General features: G+C 36.8%; 1 protein-coding gene across 1 annotated transcript in view; it reads left to right on the plus strand.

Moving 5' to 3' along the window:
* Positions 1–19624, plus strand: part of SLC2A2 (solute carrier family 2 member 2) — a 31863-nt gene extending 12239 nt beyond the window's left edge. Inside the window, exons 4-12 of the mRNA XM_029939885.1 lie at positions 4330–4454; positions 7072–7187; positions 8286–8448; positions 8883–9070; positions 11614–11718; positions 15450–15551; positions 16242–16445; positions 16525–16721; positions 19224–19624. Coding sequence (XP_029795745.1) covers positions 4330–4454; positions 7072–7187; positions 8286–8448; positions 8883–9070; positions 11614–11718; positions 15450–15551; positions 16242–16445; positions 16525–16721; positions 19224–19239 — 1216 coding nt within the window. The 3' untranslated portion in view covers positions 19240–19624. The remainder of the gene's footprint in view (positions 1–4329; positions 4455–7071; positions 7188–8285; positions 8449–8882; positions 9071–11613; positions 11719–15449; positions 15552–16241; positions 16446–16524; positions 16722–19223) is intronic.
* Positions 19625–20358: the final 734 nt, after the last annotated feature.

Below are 20358 nucleotides of genomic sequence, written 5' to 3' on the forward strand. Positions count from 1 at the left end.
TACTTTAAATTATAATTTTATCTCTTCAGTTATTAAAATACTGATAATGCACTGAAGATTTTACATAATAAGACTATAAGAAGTTTTCTTAAATACTGAATAGCCTAATAACCTAAGTTTTATTCTTGTTCTTATTTGAAAGGGACATTCCTCAACCTAAAAGAGAAGAGTCATTTTCTCACATTTTTATCAATTTACATGCGTTTAGCTGAACTTAGAATCCATAAATTACAGGGTTCATAAACTGACTTAAATTGTTAAAAAAAATTTTAATCATTTTATCTGAACCAAATTGGTTTAAGCAGTGGAAATTTTTTTAGATTATTTCTAAAATAAATAAAATTAACCAAAGTTAAATTTTAAAATATGAACCAGCCAATTCTTTCACCAGTTACTGATATTCCCATTTCTAAAGAAAAAGTTTAAGGGGCACTTGGCTGGCTCAGTTGGTGGAGCCTGTGACTCTTGATCTTAGGGCCATGAGTTCAAGACCCAAATTGGGCATGGAGAAGAAAGAAAAAGAAAGAAAGAAAGAAAGAAAGAAAGAAAGAAAGAAAGAAAGAAAGAAAGAAAGAAAGAAAGAAAGGAAGGAAGGAAGGAAGGAAGGAAGTTTAAGCCCTTGTTATCATCTCATTTAGAGATGAGATTCTGGCAGGTCCAGTGACATACTCTAAAACATTTATTTCATGTCCTAGTGAAGGAAACAGACGCATGCCCTCTCAGGTCTCAGAACCAAATATCAGCAGTGGTCATACCCTAAAACAATGTCAAATGGTTATTTATCAAATGACTTATGGTAAACCAAATGTGACACTTCTTTCATCTCTCAGAAGAAAAATAATTCTCCTTGAATAACAGCCACAAATTAATAATTTTAACATCAAAATTAAGACAAAAGAGTTCAGTCTCTCCTATAAAACTATTTTTCTAGGAAAATTCACTGAGAAATTACATGATTTTCCTTATTGACCAGGTCATTGCTCCATCAGTTAAAAATAAGTAAATAAAAATGTATGTTTCCATTACTGCTTTAAAAAGTCTTTCCTTGTAATTGTGTAATAGGTAATAAATGTCTGTGGCCACTGTTTTATAGATTGGGCTTCTCAGGGTCAATTTTTCCAGAGGCTGGCTCTGAAAATTTATTACAAGGATATAGTGGAGGAGACCATGATCTGTGCAATCAATCCATACTACCATAAGCTAAGGAAGGTATACATAGCTTGCATTTGAATACATTATTTCTTTTATATAAACAATGTAACTCACTATAACCAAGTATTAACCTCTCATTTCACACAAATCAAGCCCCAGTTATGTCTCTTAATAGTTGGGTGAAAATGAATGAGTTACCTAGGTTCTCTAAGATGTTTCCCCCTTCATCTACATTGTAAGACAAAAATAATACCTAATTCATACATCATTATGAGGATTCATGAGAACATACACAGGTTTATCACAGTGCCCAACACATAGTAAGCAAGCACTGAGTGTAGCCTTCCTTTGATGTCGATGGTGATGATGATGACGATGATTTGATGAGGACAATGACAATGAAGATATGACAGTGATAATGCCTACACTAACAGGAATATTTAGAGCAAAATTTAAAGAAATATACCTAGAAATGTATTTCTTTCTCCCTGATTCAATGATGTCATGTATTTTTAGATTATTTATTCTTGGCCATTTCTCATGTCTGATCAGAAGTTAAAATCCTCTAAATTCTATCAAGTGCTTTAGCATCCATTGGTGGTTAAGGAAGAGGGACTTTAGAGCAATATGGCATCAAAAGTACTTCCAGGCTATCTCTCTTAAGAGTTTTTCTGCCTAAATGAATATATTCCTTAATAGAATATACGACTAGCCAGGTAGTAACAATTTTATTAAGGTAAATTATTGAATTTGTTTGTCTTCTGTCTTTGTGTAAAGAAAAGGCACTTTACAGAGAAACACCCTTGTCTTTCTCTGCTCTGCAGCTCTGAGATGGTCAGCTCTAAATCACTATTTCCCCTCCCTTTGAGTATTACTGCTTTAATGAGTTGCCCTAAACAGTGGTGGAAAACAACACAAATTAATTTTTTTAGTTTTGGAGGTCAGAAGCACAAATTCAGTTTCATATGGCTGAAGCCAAGGTGTCAGCAGGGCTGGTTCCTTCTAGATATTCTAAGGGAAAAGCTCATTTCCTTGCCCTTTTCCAGCTTCCAGTGGTCACCCAATATTGCTTGGCTTGTGGCCCCTCATTCAATCTTCAAAGCACATTACTCGAATCTTACTTCTTTAATAACATTATCTTCTCCTCTGCTGTCCTCTTATAAGTATACTGGTGAGGGGTGCCTGGGTGGCTCAGTTGGTTAAGATCTGACTTTGGCTCAGGTCATGATCTCACGTCTCATGGGTTCGAACTCCGTGTTGGGCTCTGTGCTGACCACTAGCTTGGAGCCTGGAGCCTGTTTTGGATTCTGTGTCTCTTTCTCTCTCTGCCCCGCCCCTGTTCTCGCTCTCGCTCTCTCTCTCTCTCTCTGTCTCTCAAGGGTGAATATATGTAAAAAAATTTTTTTTGTTTTTAAGATTACAAAAAAAAAAAAAAAAAGAATACTGGTGATTCCATCACTGGGTCCACCAGAATAATCCAAGATAATTTCTTTATCTCAGTGTCCTTGATTTAATCATATCTGCAAAATCCCTTTTATTATATAAAGTACCATATTCTAATGAGGATGTAGACTCTTGGGGGTATTATTAAGTCTATAGTTGTGGGCGATCATTGTACAATAAGACTATATAGTTTTACTCTCCAGGAAAAAAAAACTATTTGGCATTAAAGATACTTGCTAGAAAAAGCTCACCTATTCAAGTTTGAAATATTGACATAGAATATAGCAAGATGCTAACATTTCTTTGTGGCACAAATATTACCACACCCATCCATTCCAATTCCTTTATTGGCCTTATCACTATCTACTGAACTTTAAAGAAGGTTTTTGTGCCCCAATTTTCCATTCAATAGCAGTAAAAGTATCAGATGCCTACAAATGTTAATTTTCATGTGATTAATTTAGAAGATGATATTCTTGTTGCTATTGTCAGCTTGTATTACATATTTTACATTGGTTGACATTAATTTATAGATTCTGGAAATATGACATACCATGTTAAAATAGGAATAATTATAGTTATCTATAATAAGGCTTAAAGTAAACATATATTTTAATTTACTTCCAAATAATTCATTTTAAAGAAAATTTAACTTTTAAAGTTCCTTATATCACCTACACCAACTAAAAATGTGCTCCATTAAGAAAGGAAGGAAGGAAAGAAATAATGAAGGAAGGAATAAAGGAAGGAAGGGAGAGAGAGAAAAGGAAAGAGGGAAGGAAGGAAGGGAGGAAGGAATAAAGGGAGGAAGGAAAGAGAGAGAGAGAGAGAGAGAGAGAGAGAAAGAAAGAAAGAAAGAAAGAAAGAAAGAAAGAAAGAAAGAAAGAAAGAGAAAGAAGTAAAGAAAGAAAGGGAGAAAGAAGGAAAGATAGATGTTCATAGGTTACAACTACAGTGTTGAATGTAGCTATCACCAGGCAATTATTCCTTAAAACAATCAACCTGAAGAAAACTGAATTATTTATTTTTATTTTTTGTTGTATCTTCTGTACTCTTTTTTTTTTTTAAGTAAACTCCATGCCCAATGTGGGGCTTAAATTCATCATCCTGAGATTAAGAGTCACATCCTCTACCAACTGAAGCAGCCAGGTGCCCTCTTAAAGAAACTTAATTAACTGTTTGAAAAAAGTTTCAGAAGTGTTATCTTAAAGCAAACTAGTCATTACCACAACTGGATTCAATTGTGGTATTAAAACATGTGGAGATCATGTGCATGAAACTCAGATTTTCTCATTATAAACACTATTTATCATTAATGCTCTGGTCCACAGATAAATCAAACTAGCAATTGGGGCACCTGGGTGGCTCAGCTGGTTGAGCGACCGTCTTCAGCTCAGGTCATGATCTCACGGTTCATGGGTTCGAGCCCCACATCAGGCTCTGTGCTGACAGCTAGCTCAGAGCCTGGGGCCTGCTTCAGATTCTGTGTCTCCCTCTCTCTCTGACCCTCCCCTGATTGCACTGTCTCTCTCTGTCTCTCAAAAATAAATAAAAAGCATTAAAAAAACCTTTTTAAAAATCAAACTAGCAATCATGGTTCAAGATCCCCCAACTAGCTGTTACAGCAAAACTAAAATAACTGTTTTTAGGTAAATATCTTAGCATACTCTGAAAGCAAATAATTTTATCAAGTTTTAATGCTGAATTTGTAATCCTTGCTTTTTAAAATTTCAGAATCAAAGCCATGTTGGTAGCCAATGTTCTCTCATTAGTTGGAGCTCTCTTGATGGGGTTTTCAAAACTGGGACCATCTCACATTCTTATAATTTCAGGAAGAAGTATATCAGGACTCTATTGTGGTAAGTCACACATGTACACGTGCATGTGCACACATACACACACACCTGTCTGAAAAATTCTAATGGCAGATGTGGTAACATGCAGGGAAGTTTTTGAGCCTAAGGTGCTATTATAAAAGGGAAAGGCAATAGCATGAAACTGAAGCCCTGCGTAGGTCTGGGACTAGTAAGTGGGAGTTGTGAAGCTATCTTCTTGCTCATGGCAATTTCTAGTGGTATAATCTCAGATAAATTATTTAACTCTTAGTTTCATTATCTGTTAAATGAAGGAGATAATATCTACCATGTAAGGCACTTGTGAGAATACAAATGTTCAGCATAGGGTCTGGCTACAGTAAGCTGCCAAGAAAAGCTGGCTGTTGTTATGGCTCCTGTTGTGCCGTAGACAGCAGCATGCTGCTACACCCACAACCCTCAACTCGCCTCTTATGACCTATTTGGCCACTTACGTCTCTGTCTCTCCTTTCTGGGAAGACCTTGACACTCCAGACCATCTCTTAGATCACATTCCCTAGCCACTGGGTTCCAGACATGGTTCAGTGAAGCACCACAGTGACAGTAACCATAGGGAGTCACGCAGGAGCAGATGCTTGAAGAGTTCTTAACGGAAAGAGGATGCTCCCCCTGTGCACCTCTGAACATCTGGAATGACTAGTTCTGGGAAACAGCTTTTCAAACTTCTGGAGGTTTCGAACTTTCAGAAGCAAATTTAACCAGCAGAGGTGTGAACCAAGGGAGGATCACTTAATCTCTAAAATAACCAAATCTTTAGCTTCTCAATGCAAGTGAAGCCCTGATTCTGATGGTTTGAAGCCAAGGATTTATATTGTTCCAAATCATAGCTGCCTTTCAAAACACTAAGATCCACTGGGGCTGGGGGAGGACGTAGGAGAGCACAAAATGATGTATAGAATGTTTTTAACATTTACTTGTAAAGAGAAAAAACTATATGGTTTCAAGCGTCTTCAATGAGCAGGTGAAACAAAAGTCTAAAATACTCCTAAGTTAATAACCTAATTAAAAGTCTCTTTTCATTATTTTCAATGTTAATACAAATAGCTAAAAGTTAAGATAGCTTTATCAAGGTAAAGAGTCAACCCACATGTGGCAAGGTTTAGATTCAGCACATATCAATTCTGGCAGTACCTTGGCCTGGCCTTAGATATATTAACTGAACCTTCTGTAAAATGCAACTAATAATACTATCAAGGAGCCCAAATCACGATTCTTCTTTCTTCTCTCTCCATTTTTAAAAATACAGTATGAAAAAAATTACAAATATTTTTGACAAAATTGAAAAGAAATGCTATCAACATTGTGATGCAACCTATCACTAGCAAAGCCAAGTAACTTGTACTCCCCGGCTGTCTTTTACAATTATTCCTGGTCCTGTTCTGAGGATTAAAATTGCTAAAAATGATAGGAAATACATTTTAACTTTGAATTTGTGTAACTTCAGACTCGTGAGCTTATCTACATTATTATATTCTTGAGATATAACAGTAAGTATTACGCAGAGAGTACAGCCTGGAATAGAGCCCCCCAAAATGGTTCTCTTCTTACGTAAAATCAACAGACCACACATTAGAGTCACATGTAAATGTCAACCAAAATTTAGATGCCATTTCAATCATGGAATTGTTCATGTGAGATATTAGAACAATTTACAGCATTAAAAAATATCAAAATGGTTTCCAAATGCATCTTTTACGCAAAAACCATACATTTCCCTTTTATGGACAATCTCTCTAAGAGGAAGACTCTGACAAATATTATTTTTAAATTCTTAAGAAAATACCAAACATCACATTCAGCCTTGCTTATTGATAGTGTCTGATCTCTCTGTGCACTCAGCAAGTAGCTGGCTACTCTAGCAGTTATTCCAACGTGACTGATTACATCCGCATTTAAGAAAGCTATTCAAGGCAGAACTGCCTAGTGCTTTTCAAATTTTTGTATCCCCTTAAGCACCAAAATCTTTTCTGAAGCCCATTTTGGGAGAGAATAAAGAAGATGGGTTACTCTGGTTGGAAAAATGGAGGAAGAGCTCCTGCATCCCTTAACGCCTTCCACCTTTCCGCACCCCAACTCATCACTTTAACAGTGATCTAGACATGCTTCCACACTGCGGGTTTCAGCGCTGGTAGGTCTCATGATAACGCTCTGTTGCACTGTGATCCCAGGTAAACTGTTTTTCACCTCTTTCAAGTAAAGAGGCTGGCCTAGATATGTGTTAATTTCCTTTAATACCAGGAATTTAGATTAAGAATATTATTAAAGCATTTTTATACTCTTTTCTGAAGACAACTTAAGGCATTATGATGTAAAGTCCATTTTAACATGGTTTTAACTAAATAAGGCAGTGCTATGAGTAACTGCCAAATCCAGGACTAATCAGTTCTTTCTATTCCTATATTCAACTACAACTTCATTCAGAGTCTCCTCAACAAATATTCTTTGCATAAACAGCGTCTAAGACTGGGGACAAGGGCTCTTCCTTCCAACAAACTCTGAAAGGGAATTTTCCTCAGGATACCAACTACATTGAAACCAAACTACTGTTATTGAGATAGTTTGGCTGTACTTTCATTTACATTTATGTTGATGTTTTATGCAGGGCTAATTTCAGGCCTGGTTCCAATGTACATCGGTGAAATTGCTCCAACCACACTCAGGGGTGCCCTTGGCACACTTCACCAGCTGGCCATTGTCACAGGCATTCTTATTAGTCAGGTAAAAACTCTTATCCCCTACTTCACTCATTCTCTATCCAACTTCTCCCTCCCTGACAGTCCACTCTCACTGAGGACCAACACAGAGGAAAAAACCAGTTTCACCAGTGGGAGTAGAGATGGTGTAGAGACTTAAGGTTTTTAGGTCAAACCTAAATTATTAGTACTCTGCACCTCACTTCTCCCCCTTGGATCTATGGTAGGATTGGCACTGGAAATGATCCATTATGCCAGATCTTGAACTTCTGGAGCTATTCCAAAATTAAATTATTCTGTTTAGATTTCAAGGAATAGGAAACTTCACATTTTCTGACTGCTTGAATCTCCTTTGTTTTGAGCATTTTACCTGGAAATTTAATATGTATATGATTATCATAGCAGTTTTTCATTCAGCTGGCTCTATCCTTCCCTTCTATCCCATGGACTCAGAGTCCTCAGAGCCCCTAGCCTATGACTATCCACGAGGTAAAACACCCGTAAGGATGACAAAACTGGGTCTCAGTACAATCATTGTTCTATCTATGGAATACATTTTATTTAAGTTCTGGGTAATCTAAGAAAAAATTTGTTAGTGTCCAAAGTTTACACATGCTTTTTGGTGTTGCTTTAGATGTCAAATGTGTTCTTGAGAGTTTGGTTGCTTCCCATCCTAAATGGCCCATTATCAGTTAACGAAAACAAACCTAAGTGAACTCTTTGTAAAACAAATAATCTCTAATTTAGTTAAGATGAGACACAATACTAATAGTGTCTGCTTTGGGCATACTTGAGTCAAAGTTGTCAGGGAATACTATTTTTTTAAGTTTATTTATTTAAGAAAGAGAGAGAACACACATGCATGCACGTGCACAAGCAGGGGAGGGGAAGAAAGAGAGTAAGACACAGAATCTGAGCTGTCAGCACAGAATCCCACACGGGGCTCAAACCCACAAACCATGAGATCTGACCTGAACTGAAGTCAGACGCTTAACTGACTGAGTCACCAAGGAGGCCTTCCAGGGAATACTATTAAGCAACCAACATACTTTTTCAACAAATGGTTGCAGAAAGCAGACCCAATGTGCTTTGCAGCTGCTATGCTCCCTCCCTGCCTTTTCAGATTGTTGGCCTCGACTTCATCCTGGGCAGTCATGAGCAATGGCATATCCTGCTTGGCTTGTCTGCTGTGCCAGCCATCCTCCAGTCTCTGCTCCTCCTCTTCTGTCCCGAAAGCCCTAGATACCTTTACATCAAGTTGGATGAGGAAGTCAAAGCAAAGAAAAGTAAGTCTGTGGGTTTTTTTCCCCTTCCTATTGTTTTGGAACTATCCAATGTTTACTGATCAATTGGTACCAGAGCTTTCCAAATGAAGTCATTGATTACACATAAGAATAATGTGAAAGATCACTTCAAAATGACTCACGCATACCATTTCAAACCCATAAACACTCAAGTCGAAATGGGAAACCCACATGCAGGATATTGGTTATGCTTCTATGATAATAAAGATCATAGTTTTCTTTGTCATTAGAGAAGAACAAATGTTTTTTTTTAATCTAAAGACAGAATTTAATTTAACAAAAAGAATTTCTAACACCCATGCTGTAAAGCAATAGGAAGGGCTATGCAGAACTATAATTCTTTCAATAGCATAATAAAAATAAATTTACTTTTGTTTTGACCTGAGTTGTGTCAACCTGATCATTTTGGGGGCCAGGTTTGAAAAGACTCAGAGGAAGTGATGATGTCATCAAAGACATCACTGAGATGAGAAAAGAAAAGGAAGAAGCATCAGGTGAACAGAGAGTCTCCATAATTCAGCTCTTCACCAATTCCAGCTACCGACAGCCTATTATAGTGGCACTGATGCTGCACATGGCTCAGCAATTTTCTGGAATCAATGGGGTAAGTTTAAGAATACCCCCTAAACTACAGGGTGCTGGGTGGCTCAGTCAGTTAAGTAGCTGACTTTGGTTCAGGTTATGATCTCACGAGTCTGTGGGTTCAAGCCCCACATTGGGCTCTGTACTGATAGCTCAGAGACTAGAGCCTGCTTCAGATTTTGTGCCTCCCTCTCTCTCTGCCCCTCCCCCACTTGTGCTCTGTCTTTTTCTATCTCTGGAAAATTAAAAACCTTAAAAAAATTTTTTTAAATACCCTTTAACTCTAATAGCAAACTGAATTAAAATAGGGAAAGAAAATGATACAAATTTAAATAGCTAATAGACACTTTAAAATGTTGACATCACATGTTTCCCTATAATAAACATATAACAAGTGAGCGTTAATTTTCTTTGTTGTGCTTCATCTGCTTTCTAAAATTGCCACAGAATTTTTTTAAATGTCAACAATAATCACTGGTTCTGCATGTTTATGAAGATGGAAGGTAAAAGGCAAAATTCATAACTAATACAAAAGAGGGAAAAGGAGAAAAATTCAGAAAGACCCACCTGAATTACAAGGACTTCTAGAATTTAGTATCAAATTTAGGATTTCTGATAGCCTAGGCAAAAAAAAGTCCATGGTTCCCTTTATCTATTTAAATGAACTATACCAGATAGCCAGGTGCAAAGAAATGTCCTGCCATCAAAGGAACTTTCACTTTATTTATGGAGACAGCATGCAAAACAAACAGTAGAGTGAACTGATATGATATGGGTGAGTAAGGGTAACAGATAAGACACAGTTGAAAAATATACCAAATATTAAGCTAGCTAACTTTTAGGTTTTGAACTGAAATCATTCTATTATGCCAACTAAAATTGTTCTCCTGGTAATTTACTACTAGAAGAAAAAAATTAAGCATTTGCTAAAAAAAACTAGATAGAGAAAATCACTTACCCTTTTTATTGCTGTTAAAAATGCAATTTGGATTTCCTCTTTAATGAGCCAATCCCGGATCCACAGGGGACACGTTGTGGGTGAGTGATGGATGGGCATAGCCTTGGAAGAAGTAAAGATAGTAATTCTTATCAGTTGAAGCAAAAGGAGGCCTGAACCTCACTCAATAAGCTGATTACTGCTCTTCTGTCATCTCTGTCTTCCTTTAAGAGGTCACTGGTGTTCACTTTAATCTAATACTCTATATAACTTTGGGGTTTGGAGACCAATTCTGTAGCCCTTTTCTCAGCTCTGCCTATATATATCCGAAGACATAATACTTAATCCATCCAAGCCTCCCTGCTTTGGGTACTATCCCAGCGCCTGACATCGAGGCATCCAGGAAAAGTGAACTGAAGCTGTTGGGATCGTGTGTAGTGTGCTGTAAGCCGCTCCTCACTGAGCACAGTCTGCACAGTTCTCCTCCATCAGCCCCATCTGTAGGTAGAGGCGCCAGCAACAGGACATGTTAACTGGGGAAAGAGTGAAAGCGGATGACAGAATGACAGAATGCCCTAAAAAAGACCATTATAAACATAAAAACATAACTAATAATAAAGGCTATAAGAGAGATTGTGAAGATTTCTCCACATCCACTGAGGATTAGTTAGAAATGCTGGGTTGAATGTGACAGCAACCAGAATTCTTACATGCATTGGTGACAGTGTCAGTTGACACAACCTCTCTGGAAAATTGTTTGCCAGTATCTGTAAAGGTGAACATATGCATGAACTATGGTCCAGCAATTCTATCCCCAGGCACAAATATGTACGTACATCATCAATAGGATTATACTAGAATGTTCACAACAGCACCCCTCATAATCACACAAATGATGATTTAGGTAGTTATCTAAATACCCAAACATAGTAGATTGGGTAATAAATAGTGGTATATTAATACAACAAAATACTAAGCAATGATAATGAATAGTGTACAAGCACACATAACTATATGGATGATTCTCTCAAAGGTAATGTTGAAACCAGATAACAAATAATTCACACTGTGTGCTTCCATTTATGGCAAGTACAAGACTAGGCAAAATTTATCACTATGTTAGAAGTTGAAGTGTTTCCTTGGGAAAATAGGGGGACATTCTGGGGGCTTCTGAAAGACTGAACATCATTTATATCTTGATGTGAGTGCTGGTTACATAGGTGTGTTTAGTTTGTGAAAATAAATTGATATGTATGCTTATGCTATGTGTACTTTTTTGTGTGTATTTTATACCTTAGCAAAATTTTTAAAATTAAAAATATAAATATATGTGTGTGTATATGTATATATATATATATATATATATATATATATATATATAACAAAAATGCAGATTCAGAGTTTTCAGCTAAATTTAAGGAGAATTTTAAGCAATCAAGAGTTTTAAATACTAAAGATTGATAGTGGTTTCTCACTGCCCAGAAGGAGAGGACAGGTAAAATCTTTAAAAATTCTAGGGACCATGGTCTCATAGAAACAACTAAAAGTAAACAATCTAAAATATGTCTTGCTTTTAAGCCATCAGTGCTAGAATTCTTGATTAAGGCTAAACTGTTATTACTTCACAGATCTTTTACTACTCAACCAGCATTTTTCAGACTGCTGGAATCAGCCAACCTGTTTATGCAACCATTGGAGTTGGTGCCATCAACATGGTTTTCACTGCTCTTTCTGTGAGTTCATACCCTAGATAAGTATGCTGCCTGTTTCTCAGTTCAGAAACGGGAGAGGGAAGAACCTTGTGATCCAAAAGTGACCAATCACTTACTGTTCACGTGTACTCGGATTATAGAACCAAGTGAGTCACAGGAAGAGTCCTTCATGCAAATAATGAACCACTAACTGAGCAGGTGGATCACTGGTTATCCCCATTTGCAGGGACACCAGTAGTCACTCATTTGTGAATTAATAACTCACTTGGGGCACAGAGGACTTCCTCCTTGTATCTTGGATTCCTTCTCCTTTGCTGTGCACTTGAATCTGTTGGGATTGGTGTCAGTTTGTCATTTCTATCAATATTGGATCTTCTACCTAGGATCCTCTCTTTCCATGGTTGAAATTCTTTTTTTATCCTGCTGTCTTGGGGAAAATACTTATAATAAAAAAAAAAAAAAAAAAAGGTCTTCTGTAATAGATATCTATGCCTGTAACAGGATTAAACAGACTCAGCAAACTCCTATGATATTTGGCTATTGGGCAGAGCTTACAGAGAACTCACAGCACAAGGCCACAATATCGAGTGATGAGATAATGCATAAAAGTGTGTGTAATATTATAAAACATGGAGTATAAGTGATATAACTTGAAATGTTAGTTGTTTTTTCTGACCAGAAGAAAAGCTTATATAGTCTACTTAAGACCACATACCTTATATAAGGACTGATTCAGTATCTTTTTTTTTTATAATAGTTTATTGTCAAATTGGTTTCCTAAAACACCCAGTGCTTCTCCCCACAAGTGCCCCCTCCATGACCATCACCCCCTTGAACAATGATATTTAACATAAGCAATCAAAAAATTAAAGTAAACAACAAAAAAACTCCTAAAACTTCCCAATTCATGTAATTCATTCTAAGATGAGGAAAATTAGCCTTATTTTTATCTTCAAGTTCAGGATATTCAAAAAGTTTATGCATTGTGCATCGAAAAAATGTTGGTCACATTGCTGTCTATACTCAATATACTTTAGTCACTTGTTTTTCTTTCTCTGCACATGGACTTTTAACTATTACCTTAGGATGGTCAATAAATTACAGCCTGCCTACCTAGATCAAAAAGCAGATTTGTCCAGATTACATTAAACAGTGCTGGACCTTGGAAGGAGGAGAGAGAACAGATAACAAGAGAACACCAGTAGTTCTGTAGACATGCCTTTAGAGATAATGCCTGTTCAAGCCAAAAGGCCACTGGAAATCGATGAAGGCCTGCTACTGGGATGTGATCCAAAAAACTACTCACATTCTTTTGTCTCCTGAGATATGTTTTTTACAAATCCCACTTCAAAGTATTTTTTAATATAGAGATTATGTTTAAAACATTTTACATATAACAGGATTTGCTATGTAAAACATCAAGTTGTCAAAATGGAGTAACCAAAACTCTAAATGCCTAAAAAGGAAACTACTGCAGAATTCATTTTTGTCCCCCTCCCCACCAATCCAGTTGGAATAGGATGAGTTGCTTGTTGCTTTGAAAAGTATCTTGACTATGCTAAATATACCCTCTTACAGTTTATCCTTTTATTCTGTGAAAGGTTGTGAACAGATGAGTGGCATCATTTTAAAAATCAGCTCTAATCAGCTGCCTAATTAACTCTCCAGAGCTAATTTTTTAAAATATATTTATATTTGAAAAGTTGTTTTAAGGCTGAAAAAGTACAAAAAGGATAGTCCCTCAGCCATCCAATTCCTCTCCCCCAAATTAACCAATGTTTATCCTTTCAAATAAAGATACGCAAGTAAGAATATGCATTGATAGGACATTTAATGTTTCACTGACTTGGAAGGAATATAATCAAACAATTTTTTTCTCTTAAGTGAGTATTTGGGAAAAGAAGGATTTTCTTAACCCCATGCTGAATTATGTTTCCACATTCCATATCTTCTTCCACACTAATGGGCCAGGAGAAGAGGGCCTATAATGTTAAGAAAACACAAAACAGGAAGAATTGTGGAGGAAACGGGGAAATAGATGGATCTAGAGGAGAAACAGCAATTACTAAACTCCAAGGAGGCATCCAGGATCTTTGTGACTCACAATGTCTTGGACAAAGAAAAGGGTTCTCGTCAGGCAGACATCTCTAGCCCCTAACCAAGTTTCACCCGGGGCCACACTCCTCCCCACATGCTCACCTAGCCTCAAGAAATGAGTCCAGCTCAGTTTCCAAGGCATGTGGTTTTAGAATTTATTATCCTACTAGCAATAATTGTTCACAAGCAGAAGACACATAGGAAAAGCCCTCATTCCTGAAGAAATGCTTTTATTTTCTTGATAGCTTGACATGATGTCATCAAGTCAGCTTTGAAAGTCATACTTACAGAATCAAATCAAGAGAAATGTTATGCTAATAAGCAAAATAAGTCAGGGGGAGAAGGACAGATACCATATGTTTGCACTTATAGGTCTAATAGGAGAAACCTAACAGAGGACCATGGGGAAGGGAAGGGGGGAAAAGAGTTAGGGAGAGGGTCTCATGAGAGACTCCTGAATACAGAAATCGATCTAAAGAGGGAGGTGTGATGGTCATGAAGGAGGGCACTTGTGGGGAAGAGCACTGGCTGTTATATGGAAACCAATTTGACAATAAACTATATATTAAAAAAAGAGAAATGTTATGAACTTGGGGATGAAGAGAAACTTACAAAATCAAGAGAAATGTTAGGAACTTGGGAAAGATCTGTTTCTCACATTACCTTTTCAACAGTAAACATAGGCTCTTTGCTCATCATCCAGCAGTGATTTGAAACCTAAATACGTAATGCCTCTGAAATGAAAGGGGTTTTTGCTATAGATGAAAACAAATGTTTCTCATATTTTCAGAGCCAGAGCTAAAGGGTATAGGATTGCTATAGATTTACTGATAGATTTATGAGCAAGCCAATTTAGTCATTGAAGTGAGAAATTATGACTTAGTTTTTTGTGTGTGATTCACCAACCTGGGCAGTAGTCCAAGAATCAAACAAGAAAAGTCTATTTAACAAACATTGGTCTTGGCTAATTGTAAATCTTAACCATTAATTGCAAAGGTCTACAGACTCAAAAGCACCTATGACATATCTCCCAAATTACGATAAGAAAGTATTATAAAGCTTTTGTTTTGAAGTCTTTTCAAATGGATAATTCACTTCCAGCACCAAATACATTTAGGGACACCAGAAAAATGCAGATCTGACTAAACAGCAACGTGATCAAATTCTGTAAGTTGCCAGGTGAATGGCCATAATTTGACTTCATTAGCAGTGAGAAAGTTGGATAAGAATGGTTGACAACCCAACAGTTATATGATTTCAGGTGTCTACAGTGCACACAACCTTGTACTTATAACAGGATAATTATCAAAAGATAAATTAATGTCATTTTTAATGTAGAGACACTTTAAATGAATAAGAAATCCACTGAAAGAGATACAAGAGGTACAACCTCTTACTACTGTACTCAAGTGATAATTGTAGAGTGATGGTAAGGCTATGCAAGGCTCTTTCTCCAGAATCGCCTGTTGAAATCAATGTGACTAAATGAAGCAGGTATCTGTTAATTACTTCTGCTCACTGAGACCAGTAATGCCACCTCAGACAAAAGATATTAAAATGGGATTACAGAACCACCTCCTTCCAGCTGTATGAATTAAAATGACCTCTTTGGCCGTAAAAACCATTTAAGTCAGTATATTTTGAAACTTTCCTAGGTGTTCCTTGTGGAGAAGGCAGGGCGACGCTGTCTGTTTCTAATAGGAATGAGTGGGATGTTTGTCTGTGCTATCTTCATGTCCGTGGGACTTATCCTACTGGTAAGTGTAGATTTTTGCACCAAGGTTTTTGGTTACCATATTATAGCACTTCTGTGCTCCAGGTCAAAGTGCTTTGCATGTAAAATATATGAGACTCATTTAGGAGATAAAGCCAGAGGAACAGCATTTAATACAAAGGAGGAATGTCAAGGAAAAGGAAACTAGTGTTTTGAGTTTAAAGACTTTAACATCACAAGTAAATTGCACTTGTTACCAAGGGAAGCAGTGTGACAAAATGGACAGAGCATAGTCTTTGGGGTCAGCCTCAATCGGGCTCTAACACTGGCTTGGCCAGTTGGCCACCTGTGTGATGTAGGGCAAGTCCCAGGACCTCTCCAAATCTAGCACCCTCGTCCACTACTTCATGGAGGGTACTGCATCTCATCTGGCAATCTTGATATGAACAGGAGCAAAGATCAGTAGAATCTTGCCTTGCCTCTTGCACAGGAAAACATGACTAAAAGTCATATAAAGTCCTAATCCAGAAGATATCCTATAACAAAGTTCAAAAGATTTAAGCACAACTCACACTAGAATAAACTTGTCTCAGACTAGAATAATTGGTAGTTATTTGCATATAAACATATCAGAAAGAGAGCTATGTCACTGCTGAACTCAATGAGAGCCTACTTAAAGGAAGAAACTGCCAATAATCCCAATTCCGCTCTTGTTTTTTGTTTTTTTCCTCAGAATAAATTAGCTTGGATGAGTTATGTGAGCATGGTAGCCATCTTCCTCTTTGTCAGTTTCTTTGAAATTGGGCCAGGCCCCATCCCCTGGTTCATGGTGGCGGAGTTCTTTAGTCAAGGACCACGGCCTGCTGCTTTAGCAATAGCTGCATTCAGCAACTGGACCTGCAATTTCATCGTAGCTCTGTGTTTCCAGTACATTGCGGTAAGCAGCCTAATATGGTGCAAATTTGCTGAACAGTGGAGTAGAATGACTGATAATTGGAACTCTGTTCTCTGTGCAGAAGTTCTGTGGACCTTATGTGTTTTTCCTCTTCGCTGGAGTGATCCTGGCCTTTACTCTGTTTACATTTTTCAAAGTTCCGGAAACCAAAGGAAAGTCCTTTGAGGAAATCGCAGCAGAATTCCGAAAGAAGAGTGGCACAGCCCAAGGGCCCAAAGCTGCCATGGAAATGGAATTCCTTGAAGCCTCAGAGACTGTGTAAGGATAACCTGATTTTTGGCATGACAAGGAACAGAAAGGAGGTTGTGTATTTTTAAATGACAATTCTTTGAGAATGTTAAATCTACATCTTGAAGTATTGTTTTATTTTTTAGAGAACTTTTATGGGCTTTTCTCAGTAATGTCCTCAAATATTACCAAAGAAAGTATTTTTTTTAAATTAGAGCATCTATTTTTGATAGTAAGACTCTGGAATTAAGTAAACCAAAAGTCTAGCTCATTTTAATATCCCAAAGGGCAAGTACATTCTAATGTTGCTAGCTCTACTCTTAAAAGAAGGGGTCCTGGGGAGGTGCAGAGAGAGAATCTTAAGCAAGCTCCACACTCAGTGCAGAGCCCAACATGGGGCTCAAGATTGTGACTGGGAGCCCCTGCATGACGTGGGGCTCAGCGCGACTATGAGATCGTGACCAGAGCCAAAATCAAGAGTCAGATGCTTAATTGACTGAGCCACCCAGGCACCCTCCAGTTCTATTTCTTATAACAAGGTTCTCCTAAAATGGAAGCTGTTTCAATTATGTCATGTTAATGCTCCATTAAGCATGTAGCTAGAAACCTGGAGATGCAACTAATTTACGTATTTGCATATTATTATGTTGGAATTTTCTTACCCATAGACGCATACTCAAGATTTGGCTAATGGCAATAAGGTCCATGTTAAAATTGACAGCTTTTCCTTTTCTCCCACTCACCTTTTTTTCTTGTGTATCAGAATTTATATCTTGTTTAATGGTTTATTTTTTCTGTATTTTCATGTGGAATAGTTTATGAGTATATTAAGATATGTGCATAAAGAAACTTTTATTTTTGGTGGGCTTAACAAATCTTCTAGTACTCAGGAAAAAAAATTAGTTCCTTTGCTTGATTTTTATAAGATTAAACACTTGATAAGATTTTACCGGTCATATAGCCTGGGTTATCAGTTAATATCTATTATAAACTATGTTAATTCCTTGCTGGTTCAATCCTTGAAGCTATACTTTGGTTTGCTTTTAAATTGAACACAGCCTGGTTTTTTGAGATGTGTTACTATAAAATACATTCAAACAGTGATTAAATTGGGCATTTCTGTATCTCCTCAAACACTAAATAAGTTACAGGAGCCTAAGGGAAATTTGAAATACAGGTTTGCTTTGTTTATTAAAAAGGATCTTCTGAATTATGTTTCAAGACAAGGTGAAGGAGCAGGTTGGAGGATTCCTGAATGTGGGCTTCTGAAACTTCCTGAATGTTCGTTCAATTTCAGACTTCATCAAAATCCCTGTTTATATTTCTGGTTAGATAATCATCCCTTTTGATGTTCCTTCTTTGTCAGGCAGAATATGGATGCTATCTAAGCTGTTCTATTGCTATTGCTAACATTTACTCTGTACTATCTATGTGCCAGGCACTGTCCTAAGTGTTTTTACCTATGTAAGCAAATTGAAAATACACAGATGATTAAACAGACTTTCACTTACAGTCAGTTTTACAACTATGGAAATACAGTTCTGATGAATACCAAAGGCTTAGCAGGGAGCTAAAATATCTCCAGGCTGTTTTCCCCACAAAATGGAGTACTGAGTCAATCCTTTTTATGTTTGCCTTAATGTGCTTAAAAGAAAGGCATTTTTTTTAAAGTACTTTTTAAGAGTGGAGGGGAAAAAAACATGAACACTTACTTTTGGTTTTGTTTTTTTGTTTTTTTCTCCTAAGTTATTTACTTTTTACATAATTTGGCAGTCCAAACAACATAAAATTATTTCTTTTCACTTTGCTTTGTATTCTTTTTGGACCAGTATGGAATAAATTATTTTTACTTAAGTCTTCAGGACACAGTTAAAGAGAACTTAAATACTTCAAAAGATTTTTGTGAACCTAGGAAGAAATATGGGGACTCTGAACAGAGCAGGAGCAGGAGAATGGCTCTTGTGTGGCTCGCATCCTCCTCTTCAGGATGCTGGTGGTCTTTGAGAAGCCCAAAGTTAGAATGATAAAGAAATTTACATTTTTATATGTGATAAGTGTGATTTAATCAAACTGCTATGCCTGATCTCATTTACCAAGAAAATAAAGTAGTAAAAGTTTAAACAAAGAACCCAAAAGACCACTTTTAAGTTCTAATTAGTTATTTCAACTGACTCATAAACACCAGAAATTCAGAGCCTGAAGTTTTCTGCCTCAGAGAAACTGAAGTAAATTACAATGTTTCCCTTCCTTAATTTTTCCTTGCAGAGGTACAAGTGAGTTGAAAAGAAACCTTAACGTCAAGTAATAAGCTGTAAAAGCATTATAGGAAGACAAAGGAACGAGCTTAACATCATAGAAACTCCTTGGTCCTCAACGGGATACCTCATAATAAATACTAATATTGGCACTGATTAATTACATATAATCCAAGGAAATTAGCTATGAGTTTGAACGTTAATTTTCATAGTACTCTATCATGTTTGTAAGTGTTTTCATATTCAAATCTTCTAACAAATGTGATTTTTCTCTTAGCTTGTTAGAAGCATGATTACAATTCTTGGTCTGGCTACTCACCTAGCTATTGCCCCCTGCCATTACACCAGTGGAAGGGTCTTCTCTAACCGTCTCCTCTATGCAGCCAACACTGTGATAGTGCTGAGACACACTAAGACACTGCCCGCTGCCTCCTCAAGGAGCTCACAGTCTAAGAAGCAGTCCAGAAGACCAGGGTATGAATACCCCCATCTGCGCCCTTTGACATTCATGAACCGTGATGTGGAAGCACAGCAGTATTACCTACCTCAGAGACTTCTAAGCCTTGTAGAGTTCCTGCTCAATGAATGTTACCTAGAATTACATTCACAAAGATACTGCTAAGATAAAAGTTTGTCATATATAAGACGGTTCCAAATTTTTCTTTTCTTTTCTTAAAGTTTTTCCCCAAATTTATCTTTTGAATATAAGAACTTTTATAAATTCAAGATATTTTTTCTTACTTCAAGCAACAATCTTACAATGACAAAAGAATGGTAAAAATTATGGCAGATATTAGGCTATTCTAATTCCTAAACCCAAACTTGATATTTCTAAGTCAGTTATGAGTTTTTATTATATTTTTAAAGTTTGCTTTTGCCTAAGTTATTTTTTTAAGAGGTCACTGTAATATTATGTCTTAGATAATTCTAAGTACACAGTAAAATACTGTATATTTAAATGTAATTCAACAAGATTATAATCACAGGACAAGACCAAACCTTCTTGGTAAGCCTCAAAAATTGTAAAAGTGTCATATACATGTAAACCCATGTGTGGGCATAATCTACTTCTGGCTAACGTATTATAGCATACGTAGGAAATAAGGCAACATTAAGCAATATCTTCTGCTTATGGTGTCCTAAGCAGAGGTGCTGAGTATAGTATAAAAGAATATATACTTTTCATTACAATTCTGTCAGTGACCTGAGGAGAAAAGGTTTGTTGCCAACCACTCTGAGCCATCTGCTGGTGTTTTTACTGCTTTCTAATTTGGTGCGTATTAGAATCATGAAAAGAGATGCGTTGCAGTTAGGGGTATATATACAGTAGAGTTTTGTGTTAATAAATACATTTCTGAGTGCTTAGTGTTGCTTCATTTTATATTAGAAATAACTACATTTAGGAAAATAAA

Source organism: Suricata suricatta, chromosome 5, assembly GCF_006229205.1.
Source record: "Suricata suricatta isolate VVHF042 chromosome 5, meerkat_22Aug2017_6uvM2_HiC, whole genome shotgun sequence".
Taxonomy (NCBI): domain Eukaryota; kingdom Metazoa; phylum Chordata; class Mammalia; order Carnivora; family Herpestidae; genus Suricata; species Suricata suricatta.